At 50.0% G+C, this 22,701-nt stretch overlaps 2 protein-coding genes and 2 pseudogenes across 2 annotated transcripts in view; 2 read left to right on the forward strand and 2 right to left on the reverse strand.

Moving 5' to 3' along the window:
* Positions 1-4,993, reverse strand: part of LOC147119210 (uncharacterized) — a 96,216-nt gene extending 91,223 nt beyond the window's left edge. Inside the window, exon 1 of the mRNA XM_085984923.1 lies at positions 4,288-4,993. Coding sequence (XP_085841049.1) covers positions 4,288-4,950 — 663 coding nt within the window. The 5' untranslated portion in view covers positions 4,951-4,993. The remainder of the gene's footprint in view (positions 1-4,287) is intronic.
* The window catches only part of LOC147119209 (uncharacterized), a 139,291-nt pseudogene extending 121,904 nt beyond the window's left edge, over positions 1-17,387 (forward strand).
* Positions 6,469-12,306, reverse strand: LOC147119213 (uncharacterized). The gene is made up of 2 exons (XM_085987065.1): positions 12,289-12,306; positions 6,469-7,501 (listed from the first exon to the last, which is right to left on the reverse strand). Exons 1-2 carry the CDS (start codon positions 12,304-12,306, stop codon positions 6,473-6,475), a joined length of 1,047 nt encoding a protein of 348 aa, XP_085843191.1. The 3' UTR covers positions 6,469-6,472.
* Positions 17,388-17,430: 43 nt separating the features above from the next.
* Positions 17,431-21,618, forward strand: LOC147119214 (uncharacterized; annotated as a pseudogene).
* Positions 21,619-22,701: the final 1,083 nt, after the last annotated feature.

The following is a 22,701-nucleotide window of genomic DNA, read 5'->3' on the forward strand; positions in this document are numbered from 1 at the left end:
CCTGCTCCCGTCCCCACAGGGAGTAAGAACCTCGAACCTGTTGGACAAGAGCAAGGGCTGTGGCTCCTCCAACACTACCTCCTGGATCCCTGTACCTGCCTCACTCGTAGTCACACTGTCCTGTCCCTGACCATGGGCTACATCTGAATTAATTAACTTCATAGGTGTGACCACCTCCTGAAACACAGAGTCCAGGTACTTCTCCCCCTCCCTGATGTGTCGCAGTGTCTGAAGCTCAGACTCCAGCTCATCAACACGGAGCTGGAGTTCCTGTAGCAGCAGACACTTGTCACAGATGTAATCACCGTGAGCCTCAATGGGGTCCACCGGCTCCCACATCCCGCAACAGTAACACATCACCTGCTCCATTCTATGTAATTAATTAATTTTTTTATTGTTAGTTATGGACACCCTCTGCCCGATTATAGATGCTAGTATCCCCTTTAATTAATTGGATTTAAATTAAATCAATCCCTCTAATTACACCAGTTAAATGGTTTACCAACAGTCACTCTGCACCAGAAAGGCCTTATTCACTACAACCCACAGAGTTAAAGTTTGAAAAGAGCACCTAACACCCCACTTACCCTAACTCACAGTTACCCAAACTCACAACACTCTCTGCTGACTCGCACTCAGGGCTTGCTCGCACTAGCACTGGTCTTTTTATACTGTTTGTTTGTTTACAGCCAAATGAGTCACCCCTGCTGATTGGTTAGAGAACTGGTTTCCACTGCCTGCTGTGCCAATTTACTCCTACTGCAGTGTTACCTTGTTTTACTCTTCTTAAACCAACAGAATCCCAAATATTTAACTTTTCCCCTTTACTTAAACTGCTTAAGTAATCTTATCAAGAATGATTTATCCATGCTGTCACTGTCCCTTTTATTCCATGGGCTTCAACTTTGCTGGCAAGCCTATTATGTGGCACTTTGTCGAACACCTTTTGGAAATCCATGTACACCACGTCAACCGCATTGCCCTCATCAACCCTCTCTGTTACCTCATCAAAAAACTCGATCAAGTTAGTTAAACGTGATTTGCCTTTAACAAATCCATGCTGGCTTTCCTTAATTAATCCACACTTCTCCAAGTGACTGTTAACTTTGTCCCTGATTATCATTTCCAAAAGCTTCCCCACTACTGAGGTTAAACTGACTGGTTTGTAGCTGCTGGGTTTATCCTTACATCCTTTTTTGAAAAAGGGTGTAACATCTGCAATTCTCCAGTCCTCTGGCACCACCCCTGTATCTAAGGAGGATTGGAAGATTATGGCCAGTACCTCCGTGATTTGATCCTTAACCTCCCTCAGCATCCGAGTATGCATCCCATCAAGTCCTGGTGACTTATCAACTTTAAGTTCAGACAGCCTTTCTAGTACCTCTTCTTTATCAATTCTTATCTCAACCAGTATCTCCACTACCTCCTCTTTCACTATGACTTTGGCAGCATCTGCTTCCTTGGTGAAGACAGATGCAAAGTACTCATTTAGAACCTCAGGCATGGCCTCTGCCTCCATGCATAGGTCTCATAAGAAATAGGAGCAGGAGTAGGCTATTCTGCCTTTCAAGCCTGCTCCGCCATTCAATGAGATCATGGTGGATCTTCTGCCTGAATTCCATTCACCAGCCCTATCGCCGTATCCCTTGATGCCCTTACTAGTCAGAAATATATCCACTTCTGTTTTGAATATACCCAATGACTGAGCCTCCACAGCCCTCTGGGGTAGAGAATTCCAAAGATTCACCACCCTCTGTGTGAAGAAATTTCTCCTCATCTCAGTCCTGAATGGCCTACCCTTTATCCTGAGGCTGTGGCCCCTGGTTCTAGACTCCCCAGCCAAGGGAAACATTCTCCCAGCATCCATCCGATCAAGCCCTGTAATAATTTTGTATGCTTCAACGAGACCCTCTCTCATTCTTCTGAATGCAAGAGAATACAGGCCCAGTTTACTCAATCTCTTCTCATATGACAGTCCCGCCATCCCAGGAATCAATCTCGTGAACCTTCATTGCACTCCCTCTGTGGCAAGTATATCCTTCCTTAGGTAAGGGGACCAAAATTGTACACAGTACTCCAGGTGTGGTATCACCAAGGCCCTATAGAATTGCAGTAAGACTTCTTTACTCCTGTACTCAAATCCTCATGTAATGAAGGCCAGCATACCATTTGCCTTCCTAATGGCTTGCTGCACCTGCACATTCACTTTCAGTGACTCATGTACAAGGACACCCAGGTCCCTTTGAGCATCTGCATTCCCCAATCTTTCACCATTTAGGACTCTGCCTTTCTGATTTTTCTACCAAAGTGGTTAACTTCACATTTATCCACATTATATTCCATCTGCCAAGTTCTCGCCCACCCACTGAGCCTGTCGAGATCCCCTTGAAACCTCTTCACATCCTCTTCACAACTGACACTGCCACCTAGCTTTGTATCATCAGCAAATTTGGAAATGTTACATTTAGTCCCCTCATCCAAATCATTGATATAGATTGTGAATAGCTGGGGCCCAAATACCGATCCTTGCGGTACCCCACTAGTCACAGCCTGCCATCCTGAAAAAGACCCGTTTAACCCTACTCTTTGTTTTCTGTCTGTTAACCAATTCTCAATCCATGCTAGTATATTACCCCAAATTTTGTTCACCAACCTCTTGTGTGGGACCTTATCGAAGGCCTTCTGAAAATCCAAATACACATCTACCGGTTCCCCTTTATCTACTCCACTAGTTACAACCTCAAAGAACTCCAATAGGTTTGTCAAACAGGATTTCCCTTTCATAAATCCATGTTAACTCTGCCCAATCTTACTATTAGTTTCTAAGTGCTCAGTTATTGCATCCTTTATAATAAATTCCAGCATTTTCCCAACTACTGATGTGAGGCTAACAGGTCTGAAGTTCCCCGTTTTCTCTCTCCCTCCTTTCTTAAATAGTGGGGTTACATTTGCTATCCTCCAATCTGCAGGAACCATTCCAGAATCTATAGAATTTTGGAAGATGACAACCAATGCGTCCACTATCCCAATGTTCACCTCTTTCAAAACCCTAGGATGTAGATCATCTGGTCCTTGGGTTTTATCGACTTTTAGTCCCATTAATTTTGTTAGTACTGTTTTTTTACTAATAATAATTTCTTTAAGTTCCTCATTCTTGCCACATCCTTGGTTTTCTTGTATTTCTGGGAGGTTTTTTGTGTCTTCCTCCGTGAAGGCAGAAACAAAATATTTATTTAATTTCCCTGCCATTTCCTCATTCCCCATTATAAATTCTCCCGTCTCTGACTGTAAAGGACCTACATTTACCTTCGCCAGTCTTTTATATTTTTTGCTAGTTTGTGCTCATATTTCATTTTCTCTTTCTTTATCAATTTCTTGGTCCCCCTTTGCTGATTTCTAAAAAGATCCCAATCCTCAGGCTGACCGCTTTTTCTGGCAACTTTATAAGCTTCCTCCTTTGACTTAATACTAGCTTTAATTTCTTTTGTTAGCCATGGTTGGATCACATTTCCTTTTGGGTTTTTATGCCCTAGAGGTATATATGTTTGATGTAAATTATGCATTATTTCCTTGAATGTTAGCCATTGTATGTCCACCTTCATACCTTTTAGTGTAGTCTCCCAATCTACCATGGCCAATTTGTCCCTCATACCCTTGTTTTTTCCTCTGTTTAGATTGAAGACCTTAGTTTTAGATTGGACTACATCACTCTCAAACTGCTACAACTGTACAGGGTATTAGTGAGACCACACCTGGAGTACTGCGTACTGTCTCCATTCCCGTGCCAAGGGGATTGTTGTATCGGACAGGAGGGGCAACATTTGGGGACTCTCGATTCTCCACCAATTCCATTCCCCTTCTTTCTGCTGGATAATGGAGGTGCCACTGTGTGTAATATTCAAGTCAGTGAGAATTGTCAGCGAGGATTAATCAGCACTTTCTAATTGGAGATGTTAATCAGTGAAACCTTTCAGACACTGAATTGTAGATATTGTACCAAAGATGAATTTAGCATTAAAGTAAAAGTTCATAATTTTATTGCAAACAAATTTCTGAGGAGAGTCCCTGAATTAAGTGGCAAAATCAGACAGCGGTTCTTAAAGGGACACTGCAACCTCAACAAGTCAATCAGCCATATATCCAGAATATTAATAACCCCTATAACTGGGCTGGAGTTTAACATCAGCAGAAACAAACCTGAACTGTCAGGATGAACACGGTTCAGTCCTGGATGCAATTAACAGCAGCAATAACAGCAGAATCCAACCTCTGCAGTCACTTGTGAACTTGCTGGTGTCTAAGCAGGTGGGATGACCGAGTGAATCCCTTCCCACACACGGAGCAGGTGAACGGCCTCTCCCCAGTGTGAACTCGCTGGTGTCTCAGCAGGTTGGATGACTGAATGAATCCCTGTCCACACACGGAGCAGGTGAACGGCCTCTCCCCAGTGTGAACTCGCTGGTGTCTCAGCAGGGTGGATGACTGAGTGAATCGCTTCCCGCACACGGAGCAGGTGAACGGCCTCTCCCCAGTGTGAACTCGCTGGTGTATCAGAAGCTCAGATGAATTAGTGAATCCCTTCTCACACACAGAACAAGTGAATGGCCTCTCCCCAGTGTGAACTCGCTTGTGTATCAGAAGGTCGGATGACTTAGTGAATCCCTTCTCACACACAGAACAGGTGAACGGCCTCTCCCCAGTGTGAATGCGCCGGTGCATCAGAAGGTTGGATGATCGATTAAATCCTTTCCCACACACAGAGCAGGTGAACGGCCTCTCCCCGGTGTGAATGTGCTGGTGCATCAGCAGGTTGGATGAACGAGTGAATCCCTTCCCACACTCGGAGCAGGTGAACAGTCTTTCCCCGGTGTGAGTGCATCGATGATTTTCCAGCTGAGACAGGGAATTGAATCCCTTCCCACAGTCCCCACATTTCCACGGTTTCTCCATGATGCAGGTATACTTGCGACTCTCCAGGTTGGACAATCAATTCAAGCCTTGTCCACACACAGAACATGTAGCAGGCTCGAAGGGCCGTATGGCCTATTACTGCTTCTTATGAATTCTTCTGTATACGGTTTCTTCCCGCTGTGAATGGTGCAATGTTGTTTCAGGCTGTGTAACTGGTTAAAACATTTCTCATCCACGTTCGAAGGTCGATGATAGTCTGGTCCTGATCAATCGACTGACTCTGTCAGATCGTGATGCTGTGTGTGGAGAATAAGGGTAAAATAAATGAAGCAATGATTCTCTCACCCGGGCACTGGGACCCGGTTGGGAACAGACCGTGAAACCTTTATCTTCCTATACTAAGATGGCCGCGCAGTCGCTCTGATACGTTTTGAATCATGATGGCGGCGCATTGAATCTTTCTGCTTTGCTGCACAAAGATGGTGATCGTTAACCAGGGCCAGTCACCCGGAGAAAGTCCAGTAGTTGCAAACGCGGGATCCTCGGGTTATTATCCGGTACTTGCGGCCTTCTCCAGTTGTTTATGAACCGACCCGCCCACTTGCCGGTCCATTACTCCGCTCCGCCTCGCCGTCTATTCCGCGCTGCAAGGACCCCGTGTCCAACCTCTGTCCTTCCCCGGTACACTTACTGCGCATGCTCCAAACATAGTCCGGTACCGCGCCTGCGCACTGGGCTCCTGCAGTCTGGGTGCGGCACATTCCCCACCGCGGGGAATGCTGGGTAAAAGCCCCGCCTTTGAAAGACCGGATTAGTGAATGGAAGATCCGAACAATGAGGGACAGGTAAAGACCCTCTGGTCCATCCAGCCAGTCCCACACATTGGCGATACCTTGTGTATCACAATATATACACTCCACCCCTCCCGAAATCACATGAGCTCCTGAGAGAGGCAAAAATACAGGTAAAAACCCAGGCCAAAAAAATCTTCCCGATTCCTGTCTGACCCATCTAGGTGATCGCAACTAGTCCAGGAGATCACACTGGCCCTGAAATCCCTGCAGTACCAACCTTCTGTAAGAGGTGATCTCCGCCTCAGCCAGAAACAGGTCCAGCTCTCGCTTGAAGGAATTGAGCGAATCAGCATCCACCAGATGATTTTCTGTAGCAAAATACTGTGAATGCTGGAAATCTGAAACAACAACAGAAAATGCATGAAACACTCAGCAGGTCAGGCAGCATCGTGGGGAGCGAAACAGAGTTAATGTTTCAGGTCAATGACCCTTCATCAGAAATGGAAAAAGTTGCTTAAAAATCTGTTACTTTTCCAACATTTTCCAGTTCTGTTCATCTCCTCTCATCTTGGAGGAAACAAATACTCGACACACTGCGTGTTTGAAACAAAACTGAATTATTTGACGTTTATCGAGAATATTAAACTCCAGCCCAGTTATAGAAGTTATTAACTTCAGCAGAAACAAACCCCAACTGTCAGAATGAACAAGGTTCAGTCCTGGATATGATTAACAGCAGCAATAACAGAAGAATCCAACCCCTGCAGTCACTTGTGAAGTCGCTGGTGTTTCAGCAGGTGGGATGACCGAGTGAATCCCTTCCCACACTCGGAGCAGGTGAACGGCCTCTCCCCAGTGTGAACTTGCTGATGATTCAGCAGCTGGGATGACTGAATGAATCCCGTCCCACACACGGAACAGGTGAACGCCCGCTCCCCAGTGTGAACTCGCTGGTGTGTCAGCAGGTGGGATGACTGAATGAATTTTTTTCCACAAATGGAGCAGGTGAACGGCCTCTCCCCGGTGTGAACTCGATGGTGTGTCAGCAGGTTGGATGAATTAGCAAATCCCTTCCCACAAACGGAGCAGGTGAACGGCCTCTCCCCAGTGTGAGTGTGTTGGTGTGTCAGTAGATCTCTTGTGCTTTTAAAGCTCTTCTCACACTCAGAACATTTGAAAGGTCTCTTTTCAGTGTGAACAAGTTGGTGTTTAGTGAGGTTGGCTAATCGAGCAAATCCCATTCCACACACAATGCAGGTGAACTGCCTCTCCCCAGTGTGAACTCGCTGGTGGTCAGTGAGGCTAGATGACTGCCCGAACCTCTTCCCGCACTGAGAGCAACTGAATGGCCTCTCTCCCGTGTGAATTTGCTGGTGGTCAGTGAGGTTAGATAACAGCCCAAATCTCTTCCCACAATGAGAGCAACTGAACGGTCTCTCCCCAGTATGAACTCGCTGGTGTGTCAGATGGTGTGATGACTGACTGAATCCCTTCCCACATACAGAGCAGGTGAACGGCCTCTCCCCGGTGTGAATGCGCCAATGAGTTTCCAGCCGGGTCGGGGAGCTGAATTCCTTCCCACAGTCCCCACATTTCCATGGTTTCCCTGTGGTGCGGGTGTCCTTGTGTCTCTCCAGGTTGGACGATCGGTTAAAGCCTCGTCCACACACAGAACACGTGTATGGTTTCTTCTCACTGTGAACGGTGCGATGATTTTTCAGGCTGTGTAACTGGTTAAAGCTCTTTCTACAGTCAGTGCACTGGAACACTCTCACTCGGGTGAGAGAGTCTCGGTGCTTTTCCAGTCACACTGAACTTTAAAATCTTTCCCCACAGACAGAACAGACAAACATTTCTCCTTCCACATTCAGAGGCCGATGATATTCAGGTCCTGGTGAATGGACTGACTCTGTTAGATCTTGATGTGATGTTTGGTTTGTGTTTGCAGTGTGTAAATGCTGCCCTTCTCACAGCCTGTAAAAGGAGTTTACAAAAGCCGTCACTGTGAGTCCAGGATAGAAATTGACAAGATTCTCTCCTCCTGGTTCCTGGCCAAGGGGGCCGTGCATGCGCCCTGCTGCACCCTGAGCCTCTCAAGATGGCGGCCGCTACCCCGGGCCTGTCACTGGGAGAAAGCCCCGCTGCTGCCGCCCGCTCGAGGTAAACGCCTGGCCCTGAGGCTCTTGTTCGGGGCCTGAGGCCCACCCCGGGTGTTTGTGAAGCGGATAATGTTGAGCGTTTTAATAATGGGGCCTGGGGCCACACGCGGGGTGTGAGCAGCCCGCGTCCCCCCGGGGTTCATGAACCCGCTCCCTGAGCTCGGGGTGTGAGCGTCCCGCGTCCCCCCGGGGTTCATGAACCCGCTCCCTGAGCTCGGGGTGTGAGCGTCCCGCGTCCCCCCGGGGTTCATGAACCCGCTCCCTGAGCTCGGGGTGTGAGCGTCCCGCGTCCCCCCGGGGTTCATGAACCCGTTCCCTGAGCTCGGGGTGTGAGCGTCCCGCGTCCCCCCAGGGTTCATGATCCCGCTCCCTGAGCTCGGGGTGTGAGCGGCCCGCGTCCCCCCGGGGTTCATGAACCCGCTCCCTGAACTCGGGGTGTGAGCGGCCCGCGTCCCCCCGGGGTTCATGAACCCGCTCCCTGAGCTTGGGGTGTGAGCGGCCCGCGTCCCCCCGGGGTTCATGAAACCGCTCCCTGAGCTCGGGGTGTGAGCGGCCCGCGTCCCCCCGGGGTTCATGAACCCGCTCCCTGAGCTCGGGGTGTGAGCGGCCCGCGTCCCCCCGGGGTTCATGAACCCGCTCCCTGAGCTCGGGGTGTGAGCGCCCCGCGTCCCCCCGGGGTTCATGAACCCGCTCCCTGAGCTGGGGTTGTGAGCAGCCCGCGTCCCCCCGGGGTTCATGAACCCGCTCCCTGAGCTCGGGGTGTGAGCGGCCCGCGTCCCCCCGGGGTTGATGAACCCGCTCCCTGAGCTCGGGGTGTGAGCAGCCCGCGTCCCCCCGGGGTTCATGAACCCGCTCCCTAAGCTCGGGGTGTGAGCGGCCCGCGTCCCCCCGGGGTTCATGAACCCGCTCCCTAAGCTCGGGGTGTGAGCGGCCCGCGGCCCCCCGGGGTTGATGAACCCGCTCCCTGAGCTCGGGGTGTGAGCGGCCCGCGTCCCCCCGGGGTTCATGAACCCGCTCCCTGAGCGCGGGGTGTGAGCGGCCCGCGTCCCCCCGGGGTTCATGAACCCGCTCCCTGAGCTCGGGGTGTGAGCGGCCCGCGTCCCCCCGGGGTTCATGAACCCGCTCCCTGAGCTCGGGGTGTGAGCGGCCCGCGTCCCCCCGGGGTTCATGAACCCGCTCCCTGAGCTCGGGGTGTGAGCGTCCCGCGTCCCCCCGGGGTTCATGAACCCGCTCCCTGAGCTCGGGGTGTGAGCGGCCCGCGTCCCCGCGGGGTTCATGAACCCGCTCCCTGAGCTCGGGGTGTGAGCGGCCCGCATCCCCCCGGGGTTCATGAACCCGCTCCCTAAGCTCGTGGTGTGAGCGGCCCGCGTCCCCCCGGGGTTGATGAACCCGCTCCCTGAGCTCGGGGTGTGAGCAGCCCGCGTCCCCCCGGGGCTCATGAACCCGCTCCCTGAGCTCGGGGTGTGAGCGTCCCGCGGCCCCCCGGGGTTGATGAACCCGCTCCCTGAGCTCGGGGTGTGAGCGGCCCGTGTCCCCCCGGGGTTCATGAACCCGCTCCCCGAGCTCGGGGTGTGAGCGGCCCGCGTCCCCCCGGGGTTCATGAACCCGCTCCCCGAGCTCGGGGTGTGAGCGGCCCGCGTCCCCCCGGGGTTCACGAACCCGCTCCCCGAGCTCTCTCACCTGATGTGTTAGCGGCTGCTGCTAAGATCCGCGCATGCTTAGCTCACACTGCCCGGATGATTGACGGAAGCTGGGACCAATAGGAAGAGGGGGACGGGGCTGGAGTACCGAGCGGGCTGCGGGTCCTGCAGGCAATCGGAGCGTGTGAGGGGCGGGGCTTGACCTTTAAACCGGAACAACAGATGGTGAGTTGAGCATACGCAGCACTTGGCAGCAGCCGCTGACACATCAGGTGAGAGAGCTCAGGGAGCGGGTTCATGAACCCCGGGGGGACGCGGGCCGCTCACACCCCGAGCTCAGGGAGCGGGTTCATGAACCCCGGGGGGACGCGGGCCGCTCACACCCCGAGCTCGGGGAGCGGGTTCATGAAGCCCGGGGGAACGCGGGCTGCTCACACCCCGAGTACGGACCGAGGCCCCATTATTAAAACACTCAACATTATCTGCCCGCCGCTTCCCGGTTTCTCTCGATTCGCTCAGCAAAGGGGCCCCGCGCCAAACTCCGTGAGAGGCAGGAAGTCAGGGAGCGTGTGTAAATGGAGGAGAACTGGTGACTGGTCAGGGAGCGTCTATAAATGAAGGAAAATGGAGATTGGTCAGGGAGTGTCTGTAAATGGAGGAGAAATGGAGACTGGTCAGGGAGTGTCTGTAAATGGAGGCGAAATGGTGACTGGTCAGGGAGTGTCTGTAAATGAAGGAGAAATGGTGACTGGTCAGGGAGTGTCTGTAAATGGAGGAGAAATGGAGACTGGTCAGGGAGCAATAACATCATAAGTATTTTTTAAAAAAAGGGATTGTCATCTTGGATAAAATAGGAGATCTGAAATTAGATGGTGTTCCAGGTCCAGATGATATCCACCCACGGGTGTTTAAAGAGATGGGACGGTGCTCTGTGAGCCCCTTGCCCGTATCATCAACAGCTCCATAGAGTCAGGGTTTGTTCCCTGAGATTGGAAGGCAGCTCACCTCATTCCCATTTTCAAAACAGGGAGAAGTCAGAGCCTGGAACTACAGGCCCATCAATGTGACCTCGATCAGAGGGAAGATGCTTGTAGGGATCCTGAGAGATGCTGTTTATGGTCACTGGGGCAGGGAAGGATCCATTAGAAATACTCACACAGCTTCTGGAAAAGAAGGTCGCGTCCCACAAACTTGCCTTAGTCGGACGTGGGACTTGCCTGTTTACTCTGCTTGATGGATCAATATAAGATACGGTAGAGGACGGAGAATCTGTTAATCTTAAAGTTGTTGACACTCAACTCTTGGACCTATTAAATAATAAGACAAGGCGTTAGCTGGAATCTAACACCCACTTCTTTCTGCTCCTCTACTCCTCTTAAAGGTTTACTATTTAGATTTTTTAATTGAATTGGGATCTGGACATCGCTGGCAAGGCCAACATTTATTGCCCATTCCCAGTTGCCATTGAGAAGCTGGTCTTGAGCTGCCTTCTTGAATTGCTACAGTCCGTGTGGTGAAGGTGCTCCCGCAGTGCTGTTATAGAGGGAGTTCCAGGATTTGGAACCAGCGATGATGAAGGAACGGCGATATATTTACAAGTCAGGATGGTGTGTGTAACTTGGGAGGGGAACTTGCAGGTGGTGGTGTTCCCATATGCCTGCTGCCCTTGTCCTTCTAGGTGGAAGAGGTCGCGGGTTTGGGAGGTGCTGTCAAAGAAGCCTTGGTGCAGTGCATCATGTAGATGGTACACCCTGCAGCCACGATACGCTGGTGGTGGAGGGAGTGAATGTTTAAGGTGGTGGATGGGGTGCCAATCAAGCGGGCTGCTTTGTCCTGAATGGTGTTGAGCCTCTTGTGTGTTGTTGCTGCACTCATCCAGGCAAGTGGAGAGTGTTCCATCACACACCTGACTTGTGCCTTGTAGATGGTAGAAAGGCTTTGGGGAGTCAGGAGGTGAGACACTTGTCACAGAATGCCCAGCCTCTGACCTGCTCTTGTCACCACGGTATTTATGTGGCTGGTCCAGTTAAGTTTCTGGTCAATGGTAACCCCCAATATGTTGATGGTGGGAGATTCAGTGATGGTAATGCCGTTGAATGTAAAGGGTCAGTGGTTAGAATCTCTCTTGTTAGAGATAGTCAATGCCTGGCACTTGTGTGGCGCGAATGTTACTTGCCACTTATATCATCCAAGTCTTGCTGCATGCGGGCATGGACTACTTCATTAACTGAGGAGTTGTGAATGGAATTGATCACTGTGCAATCATCAGCGAACATCCCCACTTCTGACCTTATGGTAAGTGAAGGACATTGGTGAAACAGCTGAAGGTGGTTAAGCCTAGGACACTTGAGGCAAACCTGCAGCGATGTCCTGGGGCTGAGATGATTGACCTCCAACAATCACAACTATATTCCTTTGTGCTCGGTGTGACTCCAGCCAGTGGAGAGTTTTTCCGCCTGATTCCCAATGACTTCAGTTTTACTAGGGCTCCTTGATGCTGCACTCGGTCAATTGCTGCCTTGTGTCAAGAGCAGTCACTCTCACCTCACCTCTGGAATTCAGCTCTTCTGTCTATTTTTGGACCAAGGCTGTAATGAGGTTTGGAGCCAAGTGGTCGTGGTGGAACCCAAACTGAACATCAGTGAGCAGGTTATTGGTGAGTAAGTGCCGCTTGATAGCGCTGTCGACGACACCTTCCATGACTTTGCTGATGATTGAGAGCAGAGTGATGGGGCAGTAATTGGCTGGATTGGATTTGTCCTGCTTTTTGTGGAAAGGACATACCTCGGCAATTTTCCACATTGTCTAAAGTCTCCTCCTTTGTCTCGGTGTCAGTTTTTGACTGATTCCGCTCTAGTGAAGGCTTTATTTCGTTATAGGCGCTATGTAAATGAAAGTTGTTGTTGCTGTGCTACCATTGGCTTGAGCTTTGCCACACAGAATCATCCAGGGCCGGCGGCTGTGCTGCTCCCCATGGTCGAAATGTTGGCAGCTCGCTGTATCGGCTCACAAGCTCAGAATTAGCAACGTACAGGAGGGCAGACAGTGACTGGGGCCAAACCCCACCATCACACAGCACCTTCAGTATAGGCTCACAGCTCAGAATTATCACTTGGTGAGGTACTGGGGGGCAAACAGTGACTGGGGCCGAACCCCACCATCACACAGCACCTTCAGTATAGGCTCACAGCTCAGAATTATCACTTGGTGAGGTACTGGGGGGCAAACAGTGACTGGGGCCGAACCCCACCATCACACAGCACCTTCAGTATAGGCTCACAGCTCAGAATTACCACTTGGTGAGGTACTGGAGGGCAGACAGTGACTGGGGCCGAACCCCACCATCACACAGCACCTTCAGTATAGGCTCACAGCTCAGAATTACCACTTGGCAAGGTACTGGAGTGCAGACAGTGACTGGGGCTGAACCCCATCACACAGCACCTTCAGTATAGGCTCACAACTCAGAATTACCACTTGGTGAGGTACTGGAGGGCAGACAGTGACTGGGGCCGAACCCCACCATCACACAGCACCTTCAGTATAGGCTCACAGCTCAGAATTACCACTTGGTGAGGTACTGGAGGGCAGACAGTGACTGGGGCTGAACCCCACCATCACGCAGCACCTTCAGTATAGGCTCACAGCTCAGAATTACCACTCGGTGAGGTACTGGAGGGCAGACAATGACTGGGGCCGAACCCCACCATCACACAGCACCTTCAGTATAGGCTCACAGCTCAGAATTACCACTCGGTGAGGTACTGGAGGGCAGACAGTGACTGGGGCCAAACCCCACCATAACACAGCACCTTCAGTATAGGCTCACAGCTCAGAATTACCACTCGGTGAGGTACTGGAGGGCAGACAGTGACTGGGGCCGAACCCCACCATCACACAGCACCTTCAGTATAGGCTCACAGCTCAGAATTACCACTTGGTGAGGCACTGGAGGGCCGACAGTGACTGAGGCCGAACCCCACCATCATGCAGCACCTTCAGTATAGGCTCACAGCTCAGAATTACCACTCGGTGAGGTACTGGAGGGCAGACAGTGACTGGGGCCGAACCCCATCATCACAGCACCTTCAGGAGTAAACTACAGACCTGTTAGCCTCACATCAGTAGTTTGGAAAATGCTGGAATCTATTATAAAAGATGCAATAACTGGGCACTTAGAAACTAATAGTAAGATTGGGCACAGTCAACATGGATTTATGAAAGGGAAGTCCTGTTTGACAAACCTATTGGAGTTCTTTGAGGATGTAACTAGTGGAGTAGACAAAGGGGAAGCGGTAGATGTGGTGTATTTGAATTTTCAGAAGGGCTTCGATAAGGTCCCACACAAGAGGCTGGTGAACAAAATTAGGGCACTTGGAATTGGGGGTAATATACTAGCATGGATTGAGAATTGGTTAACAGACAGATAACAAAGAGTAGCGATAAACGGGTCTTTTTCAGGATGGCAGGCTGTGACTAGTGCGGTACTGCAAGGATCGGTGCTTGGGCCCCAGCTATTCACAATCTATATCAATGATGTAACATTTCCAAATTTGCTGATGACAGAAAGCTAGGTGGCAGTGTCAGTTGTGAAGAGCCTTCAAGGGGATCTCGACAGGCTCAGTGAGTGGGCGAGAACATGGCAGATGGATTATAATGTGGATAAATGTGTAGTTATCCACTTTGCTAGAAAAAACAGAAAGGCAGAGTATTTCCTAAATGGTGAAAGATTGGGGAATGCAGTTGCTCAAAGGGACCTGGGTGTCCTTGTACATGAGTCACTGAAAGTGAAGCAGGTGCAGCAAGCCATTAGGAAGGCAAATGGTATGCTGGCCTTCATTACAAGAGGATTTGTGTGCAGGAGTAAAGAAGTCTTATCCAATTATATAGGGCCTTGGTGAGACCACACCTGGAGTACTGTGTACAATTTTGGTCTCCTTACCTAAGGAAGGATATACTTGCCATAGAGGGAGTGCAATGAAGGTTCACAAGATTGATTCCTGGGATGGCAGGACTGCCGTATGAGAAGAGATTGAGTAAACTAGGCCTGTATTCTCTTGAATTCAGAAGAATGAGAGGGGATCTCATTGAAGCATACAAAATTATTACAGGGCTTGATAGGGTGGATGCTGGGAGAATGTTTCCCTTGGCTGGGGAGTCTAGAACCAGGGGCCACAGCCTTAGGATAATGGGTCGGCCATTCAGGACTGAGATGAGAAGAAATTTCTTCACTCAGAGGGTGGTGAATCTTTGGAATTCTCTACCCCAGAGGGCTGTGGAGGCTCAGTCATTGGGTATATTCACAACAGAAGTGGATATATTTCTGACCAGTAAGGGCATCAAGGGATGTGGCGATAGGGCCGGTGAATGGAGTTGAGGCAGAAGATCAGCCATGATCTCAGTGAATGATGGAGCAGGCTCAAAGGGCTGAATGGCCACTCCTGCTCCTATTTCTTATGTTCCTAAATGGGGAAAAATTCGAGCCTGTGATAAATCGGGATTTCAAACAGCGAGGATGAGGTGATGAGAGAGTGTGTGGGATGAGGTTTATAGCTTAGGAGGGGCAAGAGAGGAAAGAATGTTGCAGGGAAACGAGTACTGTCTGTTCAGAATTTCTACCCTGTCCGTAACTCGATGTAAAGTTATGAGGAGAAGTTGCACAGACTGGGCTTGTATTCCCTTGAATATAGAAGATTAAGGGGTGATCTAATTGTGGTGTCTAAGATGATTAAAGGAGTTGACAGGGTAGATAGAGAGAAACGGTTTCCTCTGATGGGAGAGTCCACAACAAGGGGACACAACCTTCCAACTAGAGCTCAGCCATTCAGGGGTGATTTTCAGGAAGCACATCTTCACACAAAGGGTATTGGAAATCTGGAACTCTCTCCCCAAAAAACTGTCGAGGCTGAGGGTCAATTGAAAATTTCAAAACTGAGTGTACTAGATTTTTGTTAAGCAGGAGTACTAAAGGTTACAGAACCAAGGCGGGTAAATGGAGGTAAGATACAGACCAGCCATGATCTAATAGAATGGCGGAACAGGCTTGAGGGGCTGAATGGCCTACTCCTGTTACTATGTTGCTATCTACAGTGATGACATTTGTAAACTCCTTTTATAGGGTGTTAGAAGGGGATGATTTGCAGACAGGAAACTCAAACCAAACATCACATCAAGATCTGACAGAGCCATTCGATTCATCAGGACCTGAATATCATCGGCGTTTGAATGTGGAAGGAGAAATGTTTGTCTGTTCTGTCTGTGGGAAAAGATTTCAAACATCAGTGTGACTGGAAAAGCACCGAGACACACACCCGAGAGTGTTCCTGTGCACTGACTGTGGAAAGAGCCTTAACCAGTTACACAGTGTGGTAAACCACTGTCATACCTGTCTGTGTATTCCACTAGGTACAGGTCTGGACATGCCTCGGCTGACTCCTCCCACTATTCCAGGTATATAAGTGACTACCTCCCAGTCCCTTAGTATTCTGGACGGGTCGACCACTCGAGACAAGACCTTCATTCTTTAGTTAATAAAAGCCTGATTGTTACTCGCTCAACTTCAGTCTTTTGAGTAATTGATGGCGCATCACACAGCCTGAAAAAACATCGCACCATTCACAGCGGGGAGAAACCGTACACGTGTTCTGTATGTGGACGAGGCTTCAACTGATCGTCCAACCTGGAGAGACACAAGGACACCCGCACCACGGAGAAACCATGGAAATGTGAATGTGGGAAGGGATTCAATTCCCCGTCCAAGTTGGAATCCCATCGGCGCACTCACACTGGGGAGAGGCCGTTCATCTGCTCTGTGTGTGGGAAGGGATTCACTCAGTCATCCCACCTGCTGAAACACCAACTTGTTCACTCTGATGAGAAACCTTTTAAATGTTCTAAGTGTGAGCTGAGCTTTAAAAGCGCAAGTAGTCTGCTGTGTCACCAGCACACTCATATCGGCAAGAGGCCGTTCACCTGCTCCGAGTGTGGGAAGGGATTCACTAATTCATCCCACCTGCTGATACACCAGCGAGTTCACTCTGACGAGAGACCTTATCAATGCCCGGGCTGCGGGAAGTGCTTTAAAAGTTCCAGGGAACTGACATGCCATCAACATGTTCACGCTGACGAGAGGCCGTTCAGGTGCTCTCACTGCGGGTCTGGGTTCAGGCAGTCATTTCACCTCACTGTACATCAGCGCACTCACACTGGAGAGAGACCGTTCACCTGCTCCGTGTGTAGGAAGGGATTCACTCAGTCATCGCACCTCACTGAGCATCAACTTGTTCACACTGATGAGAGACCTTTTAAATGTTCTGACTGTGAGAAGAGATTTAAAAGCAAAAGGAAACTGATGCAACACCAACGCACTCACACTAGGGATTGGCTGTTCAGCTGCTCCATGTGTGGGAAGGAATTCCCTCTGTCATCCCACCTGGTGAGACACCAGCGAGTTCACACTGGGGAGAGGCCGTTCACCTGCTCTGTGTGTGGGAAGGGATTCACTCAGTTATCCAACCTGCTGAGACACCAGCGAGTTCACACTGGGAAGCAGCCATTCACCTGCTCCGTGTGTGGGAAGGGATTCACTCAGTTATCCAACATGCTGAGACACCAGCGAGTTCACACTGGGGAGAGGCCGTTCACCTGCTCCGTGTGTGGGAAGGGATTCACTCGTTCATCCAACCTGCTGACACACCACCGAGTTCACATGTGACTGCAGGGGTTGGATTCTGCTGTTATTGCTGCTGTTAATCACATCCAGGACTGAACCATGTTCATTGTGACAGTTATGGTTTGTTTCTGCTGATGTTACTAACCCCTATAACTGGGCTGGAGTTTAATATTCTGGGTAGATGTCAAATAAATCAGCTTTGTTTTAAACACATTGTTGTAGATTTTCATCTTTCCCACCTGAGTGTTCAGCATCACCTGGCTGGAGCTCAGAAAGGACAATCTGGGGGAGGATCGTACGGCGGGAACAGAACTTCAGCCTGGACACAGTCCTTCAGGGCCACACTGAGAGGGGCAAACGGCACTTTGGTCTTTCTCGTCTCTCTTCACTGACAGCAAAGTCCCTGTGTGGGTTAATCTTGAGGCGTGTAAGAAATGTGTCCCAGCCGCTCTCTCCATGGTTCAGAGCGCCTAGGCACGAAACAGAAGGCTCCTTTACAACTGTGTTTAGAGTCAGGAAGAACAACGGTAAATGCTGGAAACGTGCTGTCAAATCAGAGATTGGTGTCAAACTGCGATCTGTTCCTGACAAAGTGAAATGGCAGGTTTAAGTTTCCAGTGTAAAAATGACTGTGGTAATTATTCCATGTAGATTTAACGTGTTTGTGTGACAGTCCTGAGTCTACCATTTTAAGGCAGGCGTTAATCAATTTAAATTAACCCTTTTGAAAATAAATTGGTTAAAGTCCACGTTAAAATAGCAGAGGGAGGAGTTCACAGGAGCCTGTTAACTGCTGGTACAATTATACAACAGATATTTGATCTCCAGATAAAGAAGGATCTGCAGCGTGTTTCCAGGAACTCCCTGTTTTATTGATGTATGTGTGTTAGACACCAGGATAACTAAAAATACATGACCCGGAACATCCACGGGGTTGCGATCCCAACAGTTACTCTGGGATCACTCCCGCTGTGGAACTCCACCACTGACCCTGCTGAAGGTTGTAGGCTCAGGGAGTGGGGCTCCGGGAGTGGACAGTAAGAAAGCTGGGCTTCAGTATCCTGACAAATATATGCTGAGGAACCAGAGGAATCCTTACTAAGGAACTGTGTGGGATTTACCGGCCAGCGTAGGTCTAGGGGTGAATGATGCCTGACTCACCAAACTGTTTTGCATTAAAGCCACAACAAGGTCCAGTTTTCTCCTGGAGTTTGAGAGAAATCAGGTTTGAAAATGATGCAGAGTTTCAGCCAATGAGGGAGCTCCGGGCTGAGCCCCGCCCACTGGCTGCCGCAAGCCCCGCCCCTCACACACTCTGGTTGGAGGACTCGCCGCCCGCTCAGTCCTCCAGCCCCGCCCCGCTCTTCCTATTGGTCCGAGCTCCCGTCAATCACCCGGGCAGTGTGAGCTGAGCATGCGCGGACCTTGGCAGCAGCCGCTGACACATCAGGTGAGAGAGCTCAGGGAGCGGATTCATGAACCCCGGGGGGACGCGGGCCGCTCACACCCCGAGCTCAGGGAGCGGGTTCATGAACCCCGGGGGGACGCGGGCTGCTCACACCCCGAGCTCAGGGAGCGGGTTCATGAACCCTGGGGGGACGCAGGCTGCTCACACCCCGAGTGCGGCCCCATTATTAAAACACTCAACATTATCCGCTTCACAAACACCCGGGGTGGGCCTCAGGCCCCGAACAAGAGCCTCCAGGCCGGGCGTTTGACCCGAGCGGGGCGGCAGCTGCGGGGCTTTCTCCCGGTGACAGGCCCGGGGTAACGGCCGCCATCTTGAGAGGCTCGGGGGGCAGCAGGGCGCATGCGCGGCCCCCTTGGCCAGGAAGCAGGAGGAGAGAATCTTGTCAATTTCTATCCTGGACTCTCAGTGATGTCTTTTCTAAACTCCTTTTACAGGCTGTGAGAAAGGCAGCATTTACACACCGCAAACTCAAACCAAACATCACATCAAGATCTGACCGAGTCACTCCATTCATCAGGATCCGAATATCATCGGCCTGTGAATGTGGAAGGAGAAATGTTTGCCTGTTCTGTCTGTGGGAAAAGATTTCAAACATCAGTGTGATTGGAAAAGCACTGAGACACACACACCCGAGTGAGAGTGTTCCAGTGCACTGACTGTGGAAAGAGCTTTAACTAGTTACACAGCCTAAAAAAAACACACCATTCACAGCGGGGAGAAACCGTACACGTGTTGTGTGTGGACGAGGCTTCAACTGATCGTCCAACCTGGAGAGACACAAGGACACCTGCACCATGGAGAAACCGTGGAAATGTGGGGACTGTGGGAAGGGAGTCAATTACCCATCTGAGCTGAAAACTCATCGACGCAGTCATACCGGGGAGAGGCCATTCACCTGCTCCGTGTGTGGGAAGGGATTCACTCTGTTGTCCAGCCTCCATTTACACCAATGAGTTCACACTGATGAGAGACCTTTTAAATGCTCTGACTGTGGGAACTGCTTTAAACTCTCTGCAGATTTTATTAAACATCAGCTTGTTCACACTGACGAGAGACCGTTCAGTTGTACTCGCTGCGAGAAGAGCTTCAGGCAGCCATCTCACCTCATTCAACACCAGCGAGTTCACACTGGAGAGAGGCCGTTTACCTGTTCTGTATGTGGGAAGGGATTCACTCATGCATCCAATCTTCGAACGCACCAAGGGGTTCACACTGGGGAGAGGCCGTTCACCTGCTCAGTGTGTGGGAAGGGATTCACTAAATCATCCCACCTGCTGACACACCAACCTGTTCACCTTGATAGAGCTTTTAAATGTGCTGACTGTGAGAAGAGCTTTAAAAGCGCAAAGGATCTGCTGACATACCAACGGGTTCACACTGGGGAGAGGCCATTCACCTGCTCAGAGTGAATCCTTTCCCACACACGATCATCCAACCTGCTGAGACACCAGCGAGTTCACACTGGGGAGAGGCCATTCACCTGCTCCGTGTGTGGGAAGGGATTCACACGATCATCTTGCCTAGTGAGACACCAGCAAGTTCTTAAGTGACTGTAGGGGTAGGATTCTGCTCTTAATCACATCCTATGTTTGTTTCTACCAATGTTATTAACCCCTATATCTGGGCTGTGTTATGTTCATTATTTCTCCAAGATAAGGGATTAATTGATGTCCATTTTTGGTCCTTTTCTCCTTTTGAACTCTAGATTAGTTCAGTTCTCATAGCTTCAGTTGTTTTCATGGACAAGTCCCAGCTCCCCATACATTCCAGAGCACCTCTCCTAGCCTTGGTATCGAGGGAAGGTATCGGTAACAAGCCCAGGATCACTAAACACAAAACCCAGTCTGTTAATCACTTTCAGCTACTGGGGCTTAATGTGTGATCCACAATATCTCTCACCTTCGATGTGTGAATAGAGCATCACGCCTGCAAACCTGGTTTTAAATGTATTCAGCAAATCTATTGAACAGAAGCTTGCAGGGTGATGAGGCAGTGTTGAGGTGCTGCTGTACCAGCCTTGGCTCAGTGGGCAGCACTCTCGCCTCTGAGTCAGAAGGTTGTGGGTTCAAGTCCCACCCCAGAGACTTGAGCACAAGAACCTAGGCTGACACTCCTGTGCAGTACTGAGGGAGTGCTGCACTGTCGGAAGTGCCGTCTTTTGGATGAAACGTTAAACCGAGGCCCCGTCTGCTCTCTCAGGTGGAAAAGATCCCATGGCACTATTGAAAAGAAGAGCAGGGGAGTGATCTCTGGTGTCCTGGCCAATATTTATCACTAAAATAAAACAGATTATCTGGTCATTATCACATTGCTGTTTGTGGGAGCTTGCTGTGCACAAATGGCTGCCGCGTTTTCTACATTACAACAGTGATTACGCTTCAAAAGTACTTGATTGGCTGTAAAGTGTTTTGGGATGTCCTGAGGTCATGAAAGAGGCGGTATAAATGCAAGTCTCATCTTTACTCTGCATTGAGCCTGTAATGAAAATAACTGAAGATTAGTCCCAGTGTAACCTTTGCTGTCATGAAATGAGTGTGTCTTTTAATGAGCCTCATGTCCTTGCTCATGTTGGCTGCAATTGTGTAGAAAGGGGATGTGTAAAGAGATGGTCTGTGTGTGGAGATGTGAAACAAGGAAACGGTGTGTGTGTGTGATAGTGACACAGCCTTGTGGTCACAGTCAGAACAATGACAGATATCCTTGTGGTTATGGTTTGGGCAGGGCCAGATCAATAATGTAGCAAACAAGTTAAATATAAATATCGCCAGTGTAGTCGCAGCTTGTTAGAACAGAACTGGGGAGAAGAGAGCTCTGAATCCACTGTATTATCCCTGTTCTCCGGATCAGGTAACTATACTCTGTATCTTTGCAGTGCTGTTAATAAAGTCAGTGAAAGACAATCTGTTGTTGTGAGCTTGATTATCTGGTGTCTGAAACCACAAGACTCAAATTTTAGAGTCAACAAGATGAACACCAAACACATCATGGCCCAATACACCAGCTCTATATTCACATGAGAAAGTCTGTTATCACACTCCTCGAGTGGACAGAATATAGAAAGATCCCAACTCAAAGAGCCTCTAGAATCATTTGTAAACACTTTTTCAAATCCTGACTGATATCAATTGTCAGTGTATGTTCCATTGAAGTCAATGGCTGATGAGAGAGGGGCTGGAGAGTAGGGGGGAAAGAGGAGTTGGGGTGAGGGGGGTTGGAGAGTAGGGGTGAAAGAGGAGTTGGGGTGAGGGGTTGGAGAGTAGGGGTGAAAGAGGAGTTGGGGTGAGGGGGTTTGGAGAGTAGGGGTGAAAGAGGAGTTGGGTTAAGGGGGTTTGGAGAGTAGGGGTGAAAGAGGGGTTGGGTTAAGGGGGTTTGGAGAGTAGGGGTGAAAGAGGAGTTGGGGTGAGAGGTAGGTAGGTTTTAAGGAATGTCTTAAAGGAGGAACGAGAGGTCGAGAGGTTTAGGGAGGGAATTCCAGAGCTTGGAGCCTCGACAGCTGAAGGCACGGCCATCAATGGTGGAGCGATTAAAATCAGGGAAGCGCAAGAGGCCAGAATTGGAGGAGGGCAGAGATCTCAGAGGTTGTAGGGCTGGAGGAGTTTACAGAGATAAGGAGAGGGGAGGCCATGGAGGATTCCTCTGGTGCTGGAATCAAGAACAAGAGGCCAGAATCTTAAAATTAGAGCTCGGCCATTCAGGGGTGAAATCAGGCAGCACTTTTTCACACACAGGGTCGTAGAAATGTGGAACTCTGTCCCCCAAAAGGCTGTGGATGCTGGGGGCCGATTGGAGCTTTCAAGACTGCGATGATAGATTTTTGTGAGGTAATTGTTCCAAGGGATGTGGAATAAAGGCGGGTAAATGGAGTTAAGATACAGATCAGCCCTGATCTAACTGAATGGTGGAGCAGGCTCGAGGGGCTGAATGGCCTCCTCCTGTTCCTAATGTTCCTGTGACACCCTCAGAAATGCCCCGGAGCAGTGAAATCCCACTGGGCCCCAGCACATGCTCAATGGAAAGCCCGGGTCAAGGACAAACCCAGCATGCCCACTCTGAA

The sequence above is a fragment of the Somniosus microcephalus genome, chromosome 4 (assembly GCF_052327205.1).
Source record: "Somniosus microcephalus isolate GS21.2 chromosome 4, FLI_Smic_1.0, whole genome shotgun sequence".
Taxonomy (NCBI): Eukaryota; Metazoa; Chordata; class Chondrichthyes; order Squaliformes; family Somniosidae; genus Somniosus; species Somniosus microcephalus.